Source organism: Rhinolophus sinicus, chromosome 1, assembly GCF_057876585.1.
Source record: "Rhinolophus sinicus isolate RSI-liver-muscle chromosome 1, RSI-T2T, whole genome shotgun sequence".
Classification (NCBI taxonomy): domain Eukaryota; kingdom Metazoa; phylum Chordata; class Mammalia; order Chiroptera; family Rhinolophidae; genus Rhinolophus; species Rhinolophus sinicus.
Window position 1 is genome coordinate 82,383,005 of NC_142501.1, and position 21,001 is coordinate 82,404,005.

At 32.5% G+C, this 21,001-nt stretch overlaps 1 protein-coding gene across 14 annotated transcripts in view; it reads right to left on the reverse strand.

Moving 5' to 3' along the window:
- CEP290 (centrosomal protein 290) overlaps positions 1-21,001 on the reverse strand; it is an 88,967-nt gene that overhangs the window by 44,617 nt on the left and 23,349 nt on the right. For 13 of the 14 annotated variants that reach the window (XM_074325316.2, XM_074325318.2, XM_074325313.2 and 10 more), the window contains 13 exons: positions 20,561-20,733; positions 19,694-19,856; positions 17,999-18,099; positions 17,838-17,925; positions 16,208-16,317; positions 14,564-14,648; positions 13,887-14,029; positions 10,856-11,020; positions 10,328-10,477; positions 8,585-8,700; positions 7,212-7,314; positions 6,895-7,125; positions 3,642-3,815 (listed from right to left, as the gene is read on the reverse strand). In XM_074325316.2, coding sequence (XP_074181417.2) covers positions 3,642-3,815; positions 6,895-7,125; positions 7,212-7,314; positions 8,585-8,700; positions 10,328-10,477; positions 10,856-11,020; positions 13,887-14,029; positions 14,564-14,648; positions 16,208-16,317; positions 17,838-17,925; positions 17,999-18,099; positions 19,694-19,856; positions 20,561-20,733 — 1,802 coding nt within the window. The remainder of the gene's footprint in view (positions 1-3,641; positions 3,816-6,894; positions 7,126-7,211; positions 7,315-8,584; positions 8,701-10,327; positions 10,478-10,855; positions 11,021-13,886; positions 14,030-14,563; positions 14,649-16,207; positions 16,318-17,837; positions 17,926-17,998; positions 18,100-19,693; positions 19,857-20,560; positions 20,734-21,001) is intronic. The other variant, XM_074325319.2, reaches the window with a different exon arrangement.

Consider the following 21,001-nt stretch of genomic DNA (forward strand, 5'->3'; position numbering starts at 1 on the left):
AATACTGAGTATTAGCTTCTGTCGTGTTTACTGTGGCAGAGCTAGAATACTCAGAGCTTCGTAACCTTCACAAGCCAGTGTTTACTTCCCTCAATCACACAGATAGCTACTGAGCATCCCTAGCATGCCATCAGTGACACGTGCTACATGTTCATGGTGAAAAGAAACAGACAAGATTCTGGTTTTCACAGGCCTTACCATGTGGTATCTTGGGTATGTGTATGTGGCAGGAGTTGGGGACGGTGTGGAAAGCAGCGGACAGTAAACAAGTAAGCCAACAAAACAGTCATTAAAAATGTCAAGACATAGAAAGAAAGAGAATATGGACCCAGGGAATAATAAAAGGAGGCATATCTAGATAGTGGTTAAAGAAGGCATTAACCACTGAAGAGGTGGTATTTAAGTTGAAACCTAAGGGGTGAGAAGGAGCCAATCTTGACAAGAAGCCGTCATGGAAAGAAATGATGGACTGGTAAACCCAGATGCTGCAAAGGAGGAAAGAGTTTGAAGTGCTGGCGGACTGGAACATAGTGAGCAAAAAGAAGAGTGAAGTGCAGTGTAAGACAAAGCTGAGAGGTAACAGAAGGCATGGAACTGGAATTTAAGTCAAGAGAAGGAACTGGAATTTAACTCAAGGAATAACAGGAAATAATTTAAAGATGCTAAGATGGAAGTTTTAAACAATTGTTCTGAATGCAATGTGGAGAATAAACCAAAGGGTACTCAGAGAAATCAGAAATTACTCAGGAAGATAGTGTGAAGTCCAGATGAGTGATGAGGTTGATTTGGACTAGGGTAATAGCAGTGAAGATGGAGAAAAGAGGACACATATGAATTCATTACATTTGGGAACTAAAAATGACAGAGGAAAGGTGTGATTAGGGCATAACTCTTAGGTATCTGCCTTAACTGAGTAGATAATAGAAGCACATATTGAAACAGAAAAGACTATGAGCAAAATAGACATCAGGAGTTCATTTTGGATATGTTAAATTTTAGATCTCCTTGAAACATGAGTTGAAGAGTAGGTAATTCCATACAGTAGAAGACAGCTCTGAGAATTCAGGCTGTAGACAGAAATGTAGGAGTTGGCACGTTAGTATAATATTTTAAGCTCGTTTATTCTTTATTTTCTTTTTCTTTTTCTTTTCCTTTTTTTTTTTTAACAAATAGAATGCCTGCTATGTGCCAGGTATTATAAGAACTGGACATCAATGGTAAACAAATTCCATCCTAGAACTTCTGTTTCAGTGGAGTAGTTTGAAAATAAGGCAATATATAAAACAATGTCAGGTAATAAGCGTTAAAAAGAAGAATAAAAAAGTGTAGTGAGATTTTTCTAAAAAGGGGATATTATGATGAAAAGAAAAGGTAATAAACTTGACTTTCTCATAACATGTACAATTACAGTTCTAAATACTGTAAATACATAGGAGAAAAACAAAAGAGGGCTTAGAGTATTTTAAGTATTCTTTTTTTTCCCTTTTACTTCCTCCTTCAAAGGAAAACTCTGGTCTTACTAGATTCCCATTTTCACCCCCCTGCCCTGGCATTTCACCCTCACATATTACCATTCTTATCTCTAATCTTCAATCATTCTTTCCCCTTTGGCTCTAAGTTTTCTTTCCCTCTCCCCTGAAACTTCATTGGTTTCATTTTTCAAAAGCGATAAAACAAAACAAATCCTCCTCTTGATTCTCCTTTAATACATGTCTATGTCTCTTTTCTTCTTTTATCAAATTTCCAGCTTTTCTATTGCCTTATCACCCATTTAGTTTTTGTATTTCCTTATCACTCACTGTTCTTTATATTCTGAAATTCAATTTTAATCACCTTTATTCTCATGAAACTTTACTTACTCTTAAAAGGCATCAGTGATTTCCTAGTCACCGTATATTATGATCTTTGCACCATGGTTCTACACCATTAATCACTGTCTGAGGTCAACATTCACTAATTCTAACTCTGTGCCAAAGAGAAGGTATAAACACACAAAAAATAAATTAAGTAGAGTTCTTGATATCAAGAGGCTTATTATATTCCAGAAGGGGTGGCAGACATATAAACACATATAATATGATGTGATATAAGTAGCAGAACTAGGTACAAGACACAGAATTAATATAGACAGAGACAGTGAGTTTGTTCTATAAAGAAGGATGCTTCAGAAAAAAAGAAAATGTCTGGACAAAGTTTTGAAACATCAATAGAAATTCACTGAGCAGATAAAGTTGGAGAGGGGAAGGGCTTCTAGACCAATGAAAGAGCATGTACAAAAGAATATGTTAGAAAAAGTGCTGTGTTGGAGAAAACTAGTAGTTCAGTTTCTAAAACATAAATTGTGAAACTCCTTAGAGCATCACAGAAGATGATGTGAAATAAGTGAAGTCGAATCACAAAAGGAACTTGACTTTTATTCTTTACGTGACCGGCAGCTTTTGACAGGTTTTAAGTGAGGGAGTGACATGATCAGATTCATGTTTAGAATTACGATTCTAGTGGCAGTAAGAAGACATAACACTGGAGACAGGGACTTAAGTCACGGCCAGCAAAAGAGAAGTACAAAAACAAAAATCAAACTAAGACATTGCCCATAGGGGTAGATATACGTTCAGAATTATAACACATATTAGAAGTAAAGAAAAGGCATATAATACAAATACAAAACTTCTTAAATTTTGAGGAAAGATGAAAAATATTCTTTGGGAAAAACAGATAAAGTTTACTCATCGGTATGTTATCTACAGGAGATTTCTTACCTAGGATTTTCTAATGATAGAGAGGAGAGGACAAAGGACATCAAAAATGAAAAAAAAAGAAAATTATTACTACACCTAAATATTCAGAATTTTCTATCAAAGTTAACATAATCATCTCTCTGGCAAGAAAAGTAAAAAGTAAACTGATCACAATTATTTCTAGTTAGTATTAATAAATAATAACAGGTAATTTTATAGGAGTCATTGAAAGCTATTGAGAACAATGTTTGCTTTTATTAAATGTATCTCCCTAAGCAAGTAAAGGCTTTTGAGCCAACAGAATTTGATCTCATCCCATTCCATGAAAGAACTATAAAAGAGAATAATAAGCCAAAAGACCCCTATTTCTGATGAGGAAGATGAACAAATCAGGACCTTGTTTGCCTACTTAAAAGTTATGGAGGTTAAGTGGCTAGAAGAGAACTACAAAGGGTCTGGGCTACATTCATGGACTATTTGAATAAAATTTATGATACTCCACCCTACTCTTCTGTATCTCTACCATAAGAATGAGAATTTGCAGAGATCATTCATGGTCCAGGAAGAGCCATTAATATCTATCTCATACACTCTCAGCTACAGCCACCCCAAGGGACAGAAAAGCCCGGGGCCATGAAAGAATGATTTATTCTGGGAACTGAGGTAAGAGAAAGGGATAAGTACTTAATGATGCTTCTTCTTTTGATTACAGTATCTTATTTGTCCCATGTTCATTTTCCTTTTTTAAGTGACAGGTAGAAAGAGGTTTGATTCAGCTAAATCATGCAAGAGGGCTAAGGACGATGACCTGGATTAAGTTGTCCAGAAGTTATTCTGCACTTATAGATATTGCCAAAGAAAAAATGGCTGACATCACAAGGTTCAAGAATCAAACAAACTTACCTCTAGGTGTTCCAGGTTATTTGTTCTTTGAACCAGCATATTATCTTTTTGCAAGATGTCCCTATACTTAGCAGACAGTTCATTGTATTGTTTATTGGCCAATTCTAGTTCAGACTGAGAAACACTATTATCTGTAACTTTTTGGAGAGCTGCAATCTTGAAAATGGCCATTTCCTATGTAAATAAAAATAGGCTGAGTTAAGTTGGTGTATATTTTCTGGTGAAGCACTAGCCACTTTTGAGAAAGATAATGCAACCAAAAGCAAAACAGATTTTAGAATCATTTAAAAAAATAAGAATTTTCATGTAAGAAAAAATATTGCAATCATGATTAATTTCATTCATATAAGAAATAGTATTATTTGGAAATTTTTAATCATAATAAAAATAACAGTAAAGTCATTCCTTTTATAACTGCTACCATCATAAAATGAAGCTTAGTTTATTCAAGCAAAGCATAATACACCGCAGCAAGAAAATATTTATCACAGAGAATGTATCTTTAGCTGCCTTTTCTAAATTTCTTAAGATTAAAAAATATCTTGCCATTTGACACCGAAATGGCAAAATTAGCATTACCACAAGTAACTTTTACAGCTTAGCTTTTTCTGCTTATTATAGCTACAAGACTAACTATAATAAAGCAAAAATTGTTGGTCACAGGAAGGAAACATTTAGGGAGAAAAAGTTCTCTCCTTCATAGTTATCTGTAATAAATAATATCAAAGCCTTTAAGTTACTTGTCTCATGTTCTATTAATTAGCTACACAGCTACAAAAAGCCACTATTGAAAGGCACTGTATTAATACCAAAAAGAAATGCCTGAATTTTAGTTCTCTCCAAAGTTAACTGATAAAGAGGTAGTGCAAGGAAAAATCAAATTTATGAAGTGAGGACGTTAATAAGGAATTTATAGTTACAATTCATTCTGAAATAATGAGGAAAAAATATTTGTAATGGTGCTTCAGATCCCATTTTGACAACTTTTCTTCTCCATGTAAATGAACACACACTATTCTACAGTATCCTGGGATTCAGTTTCACTTTTTCTTTGAGGAGGGCGGGGAAGGTTATGTTTCCCATCCCTTAAAAATCCCCTTTTTTGCCTTTCAAATTGTTGAGGGGGGAAAAAAAATCCAGGTTGAAGAGGCAGAAAATTCTAGGTTTTTTTTTCCCTTCTAACTCAAACAGTAGCTACTACATCTGTAATACTCTAAGGAAAGTATATCCTACAAAACCTAACACAAAAATAAAACAAGAACATTTCCTAAGTCTCAAAATGTCCTTGGTATGTGTCCAAATAAAAATAGCTTTAATTTTTCAACAGGTTTCTTGTTGCATCAGGTTTAAGCTTTAAGATCACATTGAAAATAGGTTTATTAGTGTAATAACTTCACCCATTACTATTTAAAAGGGGATGGAAAGGAGCTCAAGTTTATTTTAATTTTAGTCTTCTGTTTATATGACCCTATGTAAATTTAGACATGTCATCTGAACATATACATGTTTAAAACAAGCTATATAACATCAGATATAAAGCAAGGTACTGAAGAGAACACAGGGTATGCATGTTTTTGTGTGTTTGTTAATACGTACAAAAGGAAATACGAGAAGGAGAATCAGTTATCTAATAGGGGTAGGGCAGAATGGATTGAAAGGTCACAGGGACAGAAGATTTTTCTGACTGTATCTTTTGAACATGTGTATCTTCTATATTTAAATTCAGTTTCTAAACAGGACAATCCCTGAAATTGAAAATAATGCAACATAAAAGAGCTTAACTGTATATCAAATATATAGCATAAGCACAAAAAGGGAATGATTTCCAGTTAGTGAAGTATATGTCACCTTGACCATACATCCTTAGTAAGAGATATTCTTAAAAACAAAACAAAAAAAAAGAATTATAAAGAAAGTTTAAACTACATCTGGTAGCATTGCGTACAGAAATAAAAGAACAAAATCAAAGGTTACTACTAAAAGCCACATACTATCTATTTACCTCGTACTATTATATTTGAATTGGAAATAACAGTATGAACTCATGATTTGAACATACACATTTTTCCTAACTTGTCCACTGAAAGGGAACAGTACCATGACACTCCGAGAACAATGACACCTAGTGATCAGACTTTTGGTATCTAAAATGCCTTCATGGATTCTTGTCAAACTGCTCCCAATGGCCAAAGTTGAGATAAAAGAACAATGACTCCAACTGTTAAAACATAGTGAGTATTTTTGAAGTGTGTGATTCTGTTGTGACACTTAAAGAAAATAAATTTGGGGGGCGGGGGAACAGGTAGAAGCTGAGTACACCAACTCTGCATTCTGAAAACTGGTCACTAAAAGGGAAGAATGAAGATTTTTATCTTTCCTTTCTAGTAGTACACTTCAAGATAGCCAAATACCTGGGCTAATAAGGGAAAGCTCTTTGTTTTACAAAAGAATATCTGCTATTAAATGTAGAGAGCATAATATAACTAGAAAACCATAATTTTTGCAACTTCTAATGAAGTAACTGCATTAGGCAACAATAATGATCAGTGGATACTAACACTATTAGGAGAGATAAAGAAGAATTGGTTATTTGCATGGTAATAAAATATCTCCAATTAACTAAAATCATATAATAATTGATATAGCTCCCCATCAATAGAGTAATCAACCATGAAATATGGGACTACAAGATACTCTTGGAGCGATACAATATAAAGTATTATCCATAAAGCAAAGAAACATTATTTATGAAATATTCTTGCCAAAAATATTTAACCTGAATACAACAAAGGCTTCAGAGGGAACTTTAGTAATGCAATGGCCCAGGAACAAGTAAAATTACACAAAAAAATAATCATATAAGCCATCAGCATTTTTCAGAGAGGGGGGAAAAAAGGGGGATTCTGTACTGAAAAGACTTCAAATACAATGCAGCTTCCTTGACTGGATCCTGGGACAACTAAGGAAATGTGAATATGGTCTGGACATTAGATAATGTAAGGGATTATTGTTAATTTTGTTAGGTGTAATAAAGTTACTGTGGTTATGTAAAAAAAGGTCTTGATTTTAGAGATGCACACGAAAATATTTAGGAGAGAAATGTCTGCAACTTAAATATTTCTACAAAAACAGATGAATTATGGCAGAATGCTAATAAATGTTAACGATTAATCCAGATGATAGCTGTTCATTATACTATCCTTTCTTCTTCATGTTTGAAAGTTCTTATAGATGAAAAACAATCAGGGTATACCTTAAATCGTTGCAAACGCCCAATTTTTTCACAAACTTCAGCCTCCATTGATATCAATTCATTCTTCTGTTTCTCATTTTCTTTTCTAAGTTGTCGCTCCATTTCTAATAAAGTAGTATATTGCCTTATGAGTGACTTTTCATTCACTTGCAAGACTGTGATTTTTCTACTATTTTCTGAAAGTGTTTTTTTCATTTCATCTGAATCCATCTGAAGAGTGCTGAGCAAATTCTGCACAAAGACATATATTACTTGTTGAATCTAGCTATCTTAGTTTGTATAATATTGTATATTGATTTTAAAAGGGTTTAACTTACATTATATTCTTTTACTTTTATGGCATCTTGTTGGATTTGATCCTCAAGTTTCCTCTTTTCCTCTTTCATTGTTTCAGATTCTATTTTCCAGGTCTCTTTTTCACTTAAAAAAATAAAAATGACAATAGAGTAAACCTAATAACATATTTAAGTGCAGGAAGAGATAACTTTAGATTATGGAAATTTAAAGTTTTCATAAAACAAGAGGCATCATAGCTACTCAGTACCTAATAACACAAGAAAGTCAAAATTCCATTCACAAAGGATTTAGCCTGGAAGTTGTATTTTTATTTAATAAATGCAAGGTAAAGACATTATCTTATAAAATCATTTTAATTATTCCATAAATCATCACTCTACAATTGTTACAATATAAAAATTGCAGCTGAATCTTATAAATATTTGGTTAAAAATAGAAAACCATTACGAAAATAATCAATATGCCAAACTAATTGTGGACATTAAGTTTCAATATATGACTTTACTTTTAAATTTGAGTGTCAAATACTTGCAAAATATTTAGCATACAAACAAAATTAGAAGTCACTAGACCTAAGAGAAGGTGTGTCAGACACCTTTCCAAGAGATTGTCTACCCAAGAGATATTCTAGTTATCTGCAACCTGCTTGGCATAAACCAATTATGGTGTCATCATTCTCTCTGCCACTGAATGGTTCAGACTTGGACAGTTCATCAGCCCAATTCTAGCTAAGAAGATCTGAGTCAAAGTGCCAGAGGACTCTGGAAAAAATTTTTATCCGAAAATAAAAAGTTATGTGGAAAAAAATGCCCCTCTTTTTCAATGGACAAAATGGTTCCATCTTCTTTGAACTCCTATATGTATTTTATAACCACAGTAGATAATATGACCTAGCCCATAATACCCCTAAACATGACCTACCATTTAATTGGCTGTGGGTTTCTCGTTAGATCAGATAATAATCACCCCTAGAGTTTAAATCACCTTTCATTATGCATTCTAATTACCACTAAGGAATTTGTTCTATTATGGGATGGCAGAGATAAGGAGAAATGCATTAGTTCCCTATGAAAATATAGGAATAATTATCATGGTGCTGATGAAAAATGATGCTAACAGCTGACACTTACAAGGTGTTCATATGTGCCATGACATTTACGAAATGCTCAAATATGAGCATTTTCATATAATTCACTTGTTTCAATAACAACCTTATGAAAAAGGTATCACTATCACAGAATTCTATAGGTACGTAAACTGAAGACACATACAAAGCTGAGGGGAAGAGGCAGGAGGGAAGGGTAAAACAAAGTATCTAAATATTTTTTATGTTACTTTCATCATTAATAAGAATAGCTTGCAATTATATTTATAAAGTTTTGCTAACACTTACCTTAGATATTCTTTATACAGTAAGCTTTGTTGATGACGAATTACTGCAAATTTTCTATTATAGTCTTCAAGAGAATCATCTAAATTCTTTAATTTATTTTCTTTATATTCTAGTTCCTAAAAAAGGGTTTAGAAATAAGAATGAAAAAAAGCATCAGAATACATGAAATTTGAAGGTAGAAATTCATATTCTGACAAGATTATAGAAAAAAATATATAAAGAATAGTCACCAAAACCATAAGCAGTACAGATCACTTCTATGATTATTTTGAACATCTGAGTTTAAGGCATATGGAATGAGGCCATATATGCAAAAGAGCAGCCCTTTAAAACAGGTACAATTAATTTTTTTCATATATGATAGTTATAGTAACCACACAAATTGTCAGATACAGTAGTTGCAAAATCACCTCTAGTCAGACCCACATACCCTTTTGTGAACATATAGTACATACACTCCTCCCTCAAATTATCCTTTCCAATTATTTCATTTCAAAGATGAAGAAACTGAGACTTAGAAAGATTAAGTTACTTACTAAACATTAAAACTCATTAGCACTACCCTTGGCAACCATTTCTTAAGCACATATGCCAAGTTTGGTGCCAGGTGCTTCACATACACGCAGACACAACACTGGAGGTCAGATGTCTGACTCAGACGGCCTTGCTACTTCCCTCACTCCATGCTGCCTTGGATTGAGAGTCCAAATACCTGTTTTACCTCTGTGAACAGGTTTTTAGACTGCCAGTCGGCGCTCTTTATTCTACCACAGTGTTTCTCATGATTTTTACATAAACATGGGGAAAAAAATGAATGTAATCTCAACATGACAATACCATAATTACTTGGTGACAGTGTCCCCATATTACAGATGAGAGAAATCATAGAGTGCTAAAATTATGAATTTAAGATTAATGTCTAACACAAATTATAAAGTAATGCGCTAATAAGTAAAGTTGTCCCTTCCTGACTCAGATAACATACAATTTTATTATTCAGAGAAACATTAACATAATTTCCAAATAGAAACAAAAAAATTTGATAATCTTAACTCAAGCGTATTCAGAAATGGAGTATCTATAAAGAGAAATAGAAGTGCTTATAAATCAAAAACAGTTTCATTTACTTTGAACACATCTTTGTAATTATACTGCAATGCATGTGATGTTATAGGCATTCACGCTTCAAATGAAATTTTGAAAAGCATCTCTCATTAGGCCATTAATAACGACCATGATACAGATGGCAAAACTGAGAGAGAAACACAGGGCAAACAGTACCCTTTAACTTGCTGATGGATTAACTAACACTTTAAAGGGTAAAGGGAAGAAAGAGATAAAAGAAAATTGGGTTTAAAAGCTTTTGCTTTCAGTTAATACAAAAAAGGAACAATTTTAACCATTACACGAAAAAGCTGTGTCAGACTTTATTCATTTGAATTGCTTTTCCAAAAAGCAATAAATAAAAGGGCTGAACTCATTTACACATTACTACCCTATAGCAGCTGCATATTATTCTACCTGTCAATCATACATTTGATATGAGTAACACTCATGTGAACAAGATGTGTGCGCAGCATGCTTCTCGTGCTGATGAATGGAATAAAATGCTTTTATTCATAACATTCCATCTAACATCAAAATCCATTAAAATATCTCACTGTTAATATTCTAATAATGCATGACTAAATTTTAAAATATACTATCAATTATTTTGTTATTCACATGTAAAATTTTCAGTACCTGTAAGATATGTATTAAATATTCATTCAGAGCATTAATGATATTGGCACTAGATGGTGCTATCCCATCAGGCAAGTCCAGTCCTTTAAAAACAACATTTGATCCTTCGGATTGCCGTAAAAGACTGATTTCTTTTTCAAGATGATCTACCTGGAAACAAACAGTTCAGCAAAGAGAATCACATCTCTTATACCCAAAGAAAGACAAATTTAAAAGCAGTAATTTCCACTTCCACTGAATATTTTTAAAAAGTAGGTAAATGAATGTCCCACCAGAGATTAATTAAACCATAATTTAATTTTACTTAGAAATGCCTACTATACACTTAGAATTTTTGTATTGTTTTATGAGGCACTTGTTTTTCCACTTCATTTTATAAGAAATATCCAAACAGGAGTTTTCTTAATGTTGAAAGAATTAATTCAAGGGACATTTTCTCATAAAGTAGTCATTAAAAAAAAAAAAGTTTCAGCTTAAACCTATGTTCATATGTTTAGTGCATTTTCTTTTATTTGATAAAATCCTCACCTTTAAATTTGCTTTTGCCAACTGCTGAGAATAATTTACAGCCTCCTTCCGAGATTCCCTGAGCTGCTGTCTTAATTCTTCATTCCTCCCAGTAAGTTGATCAACTTGGGCTTTCAAATGCAGATTAGCATCAAAGATTCCTTGTGCATTCTTTGATTCTATAGCCTAGTATATTTCAATTATATTTAAGAAATGTGAAGAAAAACATTTAAATCATGAGAAAAAAATCAACCTTTAAATAAAATTTGCTTTATTGAAGCATTTACTATTCCCATTGCCATGATAATAAAAAAATATATGCCAAATCTATTTCTTACTTATGAATTTAAACTTATAAAACTCTAGTTTAACTTACATCAGTATTACCAAGCATAGTAATTACTTCATTATAACAATTAACAAGCAGCTGATCTTACAGACTGGTAGACTAGTAAAGCAACTGGACAGGAATAAGATGACTAGGGTTCAAATCTTAACGAATCTCTTACTAGCTGGGCAAGTGACTTAAATTCTTTATAGCTTAGCTTCCTGATCTCTAAAGAAGAGGAAATAATGTTAGCTCTGTCCACTTTACAAGGTTTTTATACAGCCAACATGAGATACAGATGCTTTGAAACTATGCAGCATCTGAAATTAAAGCATGAGCAAAGGAATGAAATGCTACTACATTCAATTAGGTGAATTTTGCATTGTGACCTCTCCTCACAGTTGAAGCATACATGGCAACAGAAGCAAAGTATAATAACATCGTATTATCCAAGAGTGCTGGATAAACAAAAATAATGTCAAATATTAAAATATCAAAATGGCTTCACTAGCCCTGATTCTCCAACAATGGCATACATAAATACACATGTACATGTCTACCTAACACATACATATAAATATATCTGGACTTTAAAAGAACTATATAGAACAAAACTGTTAAATGCACAGTAAAATTTCAGAAATGAAGGTAGAAAGACAAAGTGGTAAGATGAATAAAACCAAATGTAATCTACTGAGGCTGATCTGGGGTTTAACTCTTGGCAGCAGATTTATACAAGTCGCACTTTATCGTAAGGAGGTAAGGGCAGACTGTGTGGAGTTGTAAGTCATATTAATTCTAGGGGATACTAAGAAGACAGAAGTAGGTGTAAGGAGGTACTCTGTTGGACAACAAGTTAGTCTAGTTAGTTATCTTGCTAAGAAACAGCACTATGTTGTATTCATGTATTTTGGTAAAATAAGACTGAATTAGATGGTGATTAGAGGCATTGAAAAATGTAGCGCGAACCAGAATTGCATGATCTAAAGTGTCAATGGTTCTGAAGATTTCCTAGAGGAGGTATATTAGGCCATTTGTGAATTTTAGACAGGGCACATGAATCAGAAAAAAAGAATGACAACCCAGTATAGAAGCAGATAAAATCTACGGAAGCAGTGGTCCAGGGGAGGCCAGAGGCTGTCAATTAAAATAGAAGTTAGAATTTCCTGTGCTATTTATTCTGTTTATATTTGGTCGCTAAGTAGTTTCCCTTAGCAAATAAAGTTTGATCTGAGACAGTATTAGTAGTGGGTAGCATCATAGACAAAAGATGTTCACATAAGAAAACGTGAAGAATTATTTCAGACATTCAAAGAAGCAGAAGCAAAATAATCACCAACCAGAGAAGGAAAGTCAGAATGCGTAACATATAGAAGCAATCAAATGGTTCTCATAAATTTTGTTGAATGATTTTCTTGCCTCAGGAAGCTTTTAACATACCAGTATTCTCTCATTCTCATTCTATCTCTCTCACTCCACTAACAATACAGTGCTAACAAAAAATTCAGCTATTGACTTATCATTAAAAAAGCAATTCAATGAATGAGAATTTTTTTGCCTATTTAAATTAAGCACAAATTTGGGAAACAATATAGTAATGTATGCTAAATATGTTCAGATTATGCAAATTACATATTAAGAATCTGAATCTAAAATGTGTATTTTATTCAAGTTTATGTAACAAACACCCATTAATACTGTTAAACTTTAAGTCCCTATAAGGTAAATATAAATAGAGTATTATTTCATGCCTAAAATATTTCCTTCAGCAATGCTTAAGTCTTTAAATATTTAAAATATTCTTACTACACTCTATTACACTTCTAGGTTTGTGGCAAAAGATCTTACCAGACCTACCCTCCCACTTCTAACAAGTGACTACAGAAACAACTACTTAAAGGTTCTAGAAAATGAAAAAAAGCAAGAGATTTTGGAGGGGACTAGGAATTTGAAAGATAGGACCAGCAAGGAGTGAATTTACCATTTTTAAGGCTTTACTCTGAGAGCAAGCTGCAGCGGCAATTAGTGACCTGTCATCTTTCTGGCCTAGAAAACCAGAGGACAGGTCCCAAAGACATAGGTAAGTGAGAAAGGAATCCCAGAGGGGGAAAAAGCCAATAAAAGGGAGTTCCAAATTATGTGTAAAAACTCTCCCTGGTCTCATGCTGACCTTTGAAACAGAAGAACAGAGATGACCGAAGAAAATATCAGTGAACTCAAAGAAAATTAGTATCAGTTATTTAATTAGGAGAAAAAAGATAAAAAATTAAGGGAAAAAAAAAGAATAGAGTCTTAAGGACCTATGGATAATATCAAAAGGTCTAACATGTTTCACTATAGTCCCAGAGAGAATGGGGAAGAAAAATAATTGAAGAAATTAATGGTGGAAAACTTCCCAATTGTGGTGAACAGTACAAGTAAGTAGATTCAAGAAGCTCAGCAAACCCCAAACAAGATACATATACACATATATAAATGCATACACACATTTCTCACACACACACACACACACACACACACACACACACACACCCTAGGCACATTACTGTCAAACTGGTAAAAATCAAACATAAAGTTTTGAAAGCAGCCTGAGAAAAAAATACACTTTACATACACAATAACTCAAATAATAGTAAATGTGTCATCAGAAACTATAGAGACCAGTACACAGTGGAACAACATCTTTAAGGGCAATGAAACCATTAATATGAAAAAATAACTTACATTAACTAGTCTTTCAAGACTAGGGATAATTAGAGATGTTTCTCCTCCTTTAACATCAGGATCTTTCTGCATTTCCTTAATAGCTTGCAATATTTCTTTCATACCTTCTTCAAGTTGTTTATTTTCTTCAACTAATTCTTTTACTAAAATGACATATTTTTCTTATTGAATGAATAAATCTTTTTCACAATTTACAGTATTTTATATAGATGACAAATATTTCATATACAGTAAAAGTACCATTTGTAAAGAACAAATGCAAATAAATATACAAAAAAAGTTCAACTATAAATCCAATGTATTATATAGTTGAGTTAAATTATACGTCTATTGAAATTATATGCATATACATATCTCAAAGCTCAAAGAAATAAATCATAAGCATAATTTGCCTTCACTTTATATTACATTTTTAAAAATTTGTTTACTTTCATTAAAAAACAAAAGAAATAAAATATTTATGATCACAAAAAATTCAGACTAAGAACATTCTCTGAAAATAAATATAGCAAGGCAAACCAAAAGGATGAATGAGAAAAAATAACATCTATACATTATGGAGGTAATTAAGGCTAAAACACATTAGAAAACAGAGAATGTTTCAAAGTCCTTTCAGATTCATGATTTTCACTATAGGATAAATAAGTATAGAAAAATAAGAGATAATAGTAACTTACATTTATTCTGAAATTTGGCTATTATTGTTCTACTTCTTTCTAAATCTCTTTCCTTTTCAATTAGTTCTCTTGAAAGAAATTCATTCTGAACAAAACATAAAGAAAATAAAATTTTTTTTAATAAAATTATCACAATAATTTACAGTTTCGAAGTTTTAAAAAAGTTTGATCAACTGAGGTTTAACATACCAAAGCTATAGAGACATAGCAGCCGTCATAAAAATCAAATAAAATCTAAAATGTAAAGCAGATGGTGATCCCCCTCCCATCTCCTCCCTCCCCCCACACCCATGGCAAAAAGCAAACATATAATGAAGGTTTTTGTCTTTAGTACCACGATCACCTGTTTTGATGGTCTGCCTTTACCCTACCTGCTCTGCCTGGCTCCTATGATGTTCAAGTTCTATTTCTGCATTTCTACTCTGTGCATCCTTGATCAATAAATCCTGTGCTATGACTTCATTCTAAAGAAATATTTAATAAATTAGGCAAGCCAATGAGTTCCCATCAAATGTATTGCATTTTTAGAATTTTAAAAAATAGAATGTGCATAATTTAGTGTTAATGTGCGAACATGAAAAAATCTTATTATAATTACTACTTATAGAACTTTGTTAGAGAAGTAATCAAAAAAAGTGTTAATGAAAAAGCAATCCCAGGAACATAATTTGGAGGAAATTTCACCTGAGATCTAAGAAATACTAGTTCTCCCCGCAGCTGTTCTATAAGGTTTTCAAGTGGATCTATTTGAGATAACTGTGATTGGGCAGTAATAGGCAGATGGTCTGGAAGATTAACGTCAACTGTACTTTTCAAAATCTCTGCCTGTAAGGGTAATTCACTTTCTCTTATGTCTTCTTTCAAACTGGTATCCGCATATTGTATTTGGGGATGAACCTGTTCATCTTCTGATGTTGCTACTTGTGTTTTATCCATATCAGTTTTATTATCATCAATTTGTTGACAAAATATTGCAGATTTTTGCCTAAGTGATAACTTCTGCATTAAATCTGAAGCTGTTGATAAGGCTTGTAAAGATGAATTGCTTTTTTGTGTGAAATTAGTCTTCTCAAGGGCCTGATGGCTTCTTGATACTTTCTGCATAGAGTTGTCAGAAAGAGAGTACAAGTTGTCGTTTATTTCTTCATGACTGTCCCTACTGAAGGTATTGACTAACGATTCTAGATTTCCTAACGATTGTAGACATGGTGCTGTAAAAATCTCCCTTATTATAATAGTTTCTGGAAGTGAATTATTATTTTTTACTTGTATAGATGAAGAATGTCCAGTTAAAGAGACAAAAGGATCCACTTCACTTTCTACACTATGATGAATTTCCGATAACATTCTTGATAATGATCCTATGGTCATATTCTCTTCTGACTCTTTCTCATGTGACTGTGGAATACTGAATGATGCTCTCCTATGCAGCAGCTCTATTTTATCTGAACTCCTAATCTGTATTCAAAGTAAATAATGTCTCATTAATCAATCTTTGAATCAACAGGTTATTTAAATAAGAAAACATTTTTTTTAATTTAACAACTATAAAAAGAAGCAATGTCCAAAATAAGATAATGGGGCAAAAATGAAAGAACTGATAGCATTTTCTTTATTCTCTTTGACATAGCAAATACTGTTTACCTTTGATTGTGCTTCACTCACATTTTTGAGGCTCATGAAATCAAATTTTCTTTCTCCCATTCTATTCTCTTGAGAAAGGTTTTCTGTTAAGTTTAAGTCCTCAACAGTTCCTACATATAGAAGATATAACAAATTAGAAACATAAAAATAACTCTCCTATTATTCTAATAGTTTAATTCTTAAAAACTAGAATCAAGTTTTAGCTCAAACAAAAGGTAGAATAATTATTTCCAAAATCCTTGATCCACATGTAGCCTATACAACCCTTTGATTTAACTCACTTTTAGTAAGATATTAATATGAGAAACTAATATAAATTTTATCTTCTCTATCATTCCTTGTCCATTCTATGTATTAAACTGTTTAGTATATTAATAAATTATGAGGTTTTGCCCTTCTAGAAATTTTTTGATATACCATAAAAACCATAATGCTAAAAAACAAAAATAAATAAATAAAAAACACTATTATTCATGGGTAATTATGGAGTTGGGCCAAGTTAAAAAAAAATTCCTTCTCCATAGTCTTCAACAGTCATTAATAAATTTAACCAACCCTTTTCTGTATCACGTAAGATAAACAAACAAAAAATGTTAATTTTTATTCAACAAAACATTATGTAGTAAAGAATAATATACAAAGAAAGTTTTCAATGCATAGTTCTCTTAGGAGAAAATATTAATAGTAACCTATATTAACATAAAAATTATTAAGTTTGATCATTGCTAATCACACAATATTGGGATTGTCTAGAAATTAATAGAGACTTTACCATAAATTTTCCAAAGTCCATGATTATGAAGTTTTTTGTTCACTTGTTTTATTGTTTTTCTTTTTTTACCTGTTTCAGATTTAGGACTGAACCCAATGACACTCATTCATATACTCTTCATCAGACCATTATTTTCATTTATTAAACTTGTGGCAGAACCATGGTAATATAGTGATAATATTTCTAATATACAGAAAATTTCAGATCCAGACAATTCATTTTTCAATGATTCTTTATTTTTAATTTTTATTAAATTTATTGCAGTGACATTGGTTCTTAAAATTATATAGTTTTCAAATGTACATTTCTATAACACGTCATCTATACATTACATTGTGCGTACCACCCAGAGTCAGTTCTCTTTGCATTACCACATAATACGACCCAGCAATCCCTCCTCTGGGTATCTACCCCCAAAATCTGAAAACATTTATCTGTAAAGATATATGTACCCCTATGTTCACTGCAGCATTATGTACAGTGGCCAAGACAATGGAAACAACCAAAGTGCCCTTAGATAGATGATTGGATAAAGAAGATGTGGTGCATATATGCAATAGAATATCACTCAGACACAAGAAAAGATGAAATACTGCCATTTGCAAAAACATGGAGAGATCTTGAGATTATCATACTCAGAGAACTAAATCAGACAGAAGAAGTCAAGAACCATATGACTTCACTCATAAGTGGGATATAAAACTGAAAGCAACAAACGAACAAGACAAACACCCACACACACAAAAAATCATACACACAGACAACAGGTCAGTGGTTACCAGAGGGTAAGGGGGTGGTGGTAGAAGAAGGAAGAGGGGGCCAATGATTCTATTAAAGGTTTGAAATAATTGAGTATACCTGAAGTGGCAATTCTTCTTCCTTTTTCTTGACCCATTTGGCGAATTTTTCTTTTCAGATCAAGTCGTTCTTCCTCTAGACTTTCAATCTACAAAGTATAAACTATTAGTTTTTTTTTTTTAATTCAAGCAGGAAAAGAACCAATTGACTAATGTACTTGCCTCTTTCAAAAGAATCTGGTTTTCAGCTCTGTACTGCTGCTGTTTTAACCTTTTACTATGTCTAAATTCAGTTAAATCAATCATTGTCTTTGGTTCAAGGCCTAAAATATAAAGTAATATGATTAAAACCTTTCAACGTTCAAATTAATTACAAAAACTTCATATAACAACTAGTCATCCCCAAGCAAATGGTTATAATTTATTTATTCAGCATCACTAAAGAGTGGGGTACAGTTTATGCAAGAATTTCCCAGATGTTTGAATTGCAAGAATTCAAGAATTGCAAGAATTCAAACAGAATTCCAGTTTATGCAAGAATTTCCCAGATGTTTATGACAAAAACATATTAGGATCAGTTTTTTTCTCTGTGTTTGGCTGTAATAGAGGTACTATAAATGTAGTAATTCAGAAGAGAAGTTTTGGAATAAAACAGAATTGGGTTCAATTCCCACTTTCAACTATTAAGTAAGTCGTAGGGATAATACCATGTGTATTTTTGCTTTGGTTTCTTGTCAGGGGTTTAATAAAATTAACCTAAATAAAATACTCAGTGCAGTGCCTGGCACATAGTAGTCATTATTAATATCAATATCAGGACTATTATCTAAATAATGATTTCATTGTATTTGATAAATACCAGTTAATGTTTCCTTAGAATTAAAATGATCATCTGCAAAAACGATTCTCTAGCGAAAGGAACAGTAAATATTTTACACATATTATTCATTTGTAAAAACGTGTCTCCCAGTGTGCCCGTCACCTAGCTTCCTATTACTTCAGCAGCTGTGCTCTGACAACCAGATATCAAGGTTGTCTCAAGTAATTATGAACCAAACTTTGCAGCCTTTAAAGGGCAGAAAATCTGGTGCATGTGACAGCTATCTGGATGGCTCAGTCGTCTTTAGTAACTTCTAGACTGGATTTGGCTATGACCTGATAGGGAAAGTTATCAGAAGTCTAACCTGAGGTCCTGGTGTGACTACGGGTCCTCGTTAGACACTTGTTTAGAGAACACTTTTAGCAGATGATCATTTCAGTTCTAAGAAAGCATTAACTGGTCTTTATTAACTATAATGAAATCATTATTTAGATCTTTATTTTCATTTTAAAGTAGTAATTTAGATTGGACTGTCATAACTTAACATTCAAACTAGTAATATTCACTAATAAACTATTTATTGAAATCAATATATAACTCTCAAGCTATATTTACTAATTACTTCTTATAATCAGTAAATTACAAAAGTCAAGTACTTAAAAGTCTTCAAAAAGTTGAAACAGCATTTCTAAATGTCCTCATAAATTCATCTCAAACAAGAGCATTTTGCAAACTAACATGGTTCAGATGGACCCTACTTTTCGTGAAAAATCACTTAAGGGTTAACTTCTAAAATGTGGTATTAACTTAGTAGACTTTCATTTTTTAAACAAGCAGTTATTACTGAGGAGATCCTGGACTGCATAAAGTAGTACTCCATGCCTGCCCATTCACAGTCCCAACCCCATCAAATCCCCAATCCCGCTTCAATCAGAGTAGCTCCACTTTTATTTGTTTTAAATATTTTTCAGAAGAATTTATTTGAAAAAAAAAAAAAGTTCAACTATTTAAAAATAATAAACAAACAAGAAGAAAAACTAAAAATGACTGGACAATTAGGATTGAGCAAACGACATATATCTTAAAGGATAACTTACCCACACGCTCCCTGAGTGCCTCATTTTCATCAAGGAAATCATTGATCTTCATCTCAAGTTTATTGATTTCTTTTGTTAATACTTCAATCTCTCGATCTCTTATTTTAATTTGGTTTTTACAATTCTTTATTTCAATAACAGCATCTTCTAAACCATATACTCCCTGAAAAAAAAAAAATTCAATCTAATTTAAATATAACATGGTTTATTTGAATACATTATCAAATTCATGAATGTACTTTCTTATTAAGTCTGAGGGGACATGCACATATACCTAAGATTTACATCTCTACACTGTGTTTCTTATTGTGCTTTTAAAAAACAAGTCCAATAACAATGATAGAAAATGGAGCAGTTGAAACTCCCCAGTACAGTGCCCGAATGGCAAAGTGGCTCAGAATATTACACGTAAAACACTTCACAAAATAAATAGTAAGGGTGAATCAGCGATATCATTAGAATATGTATGTCATCAGTTGCCTGACTTCGTGGTAATCAGATTTAAAAATATGAAACACACAAAATAAGCCTGTGTTGGTATGGTAGGCAATAGAACTGCCCCTGTTCTAACTTATCAAACTAACCAGTGGTGTCACATCTACATGGTGGCAGAATGACAGATTCAAAGAATCTAATCCTGCTGCCTGACCAAAACTGATCACCTGACATACTCGTTTGAAAACCCTTCTCCTGCCAAAAAGTAAATGCTACTCAAAAGTTCGAATAGCTTAGCATGAGTCAATTAGGATAACCTTTATGACAAGATACTTTTGGAAAGTTTTTCAACAGTACTCGGAAATGGCAAAGAACAGTCCGAGTGGCAAGAATAATTCTAAACTCCTTGACTGACAAGATAAAAATACATACCGATTCGTAATCTTTTAATCGCTTCAGAGTCTCAACTAGTTCTTTATCCTTTTCCCTGGCATCAGCCTCAGCCAGTTCAGCTGTTCTCTCAGCCTCTTTAGTCTTCTCTTCTAAAATTTGAATCTTAGACTGAATTTTCATACAATGAGTCTGTTGAGAAAGTGCTGAAGTTCCTACAGAGTAAAAATAAAAACCATAAATGAATTGAATTGACTACTTATTCCTTTAAATCACTGGTTCCAAATGGGGAGCAGGAAAAGAAGTATATCACTAAAAACATCACTTTAATACTATAATTTCATATTTGTACAATAAAGTTATGATTTGCTTTCATTAACAAAACAAACTAAAAAAGTAAAGTTCAATAAAATCTTCTTAGCTGAAGGGGTATGGATTATAAAAGATTACAAAGCACTGATTTACACAGAATGATCATTGTGG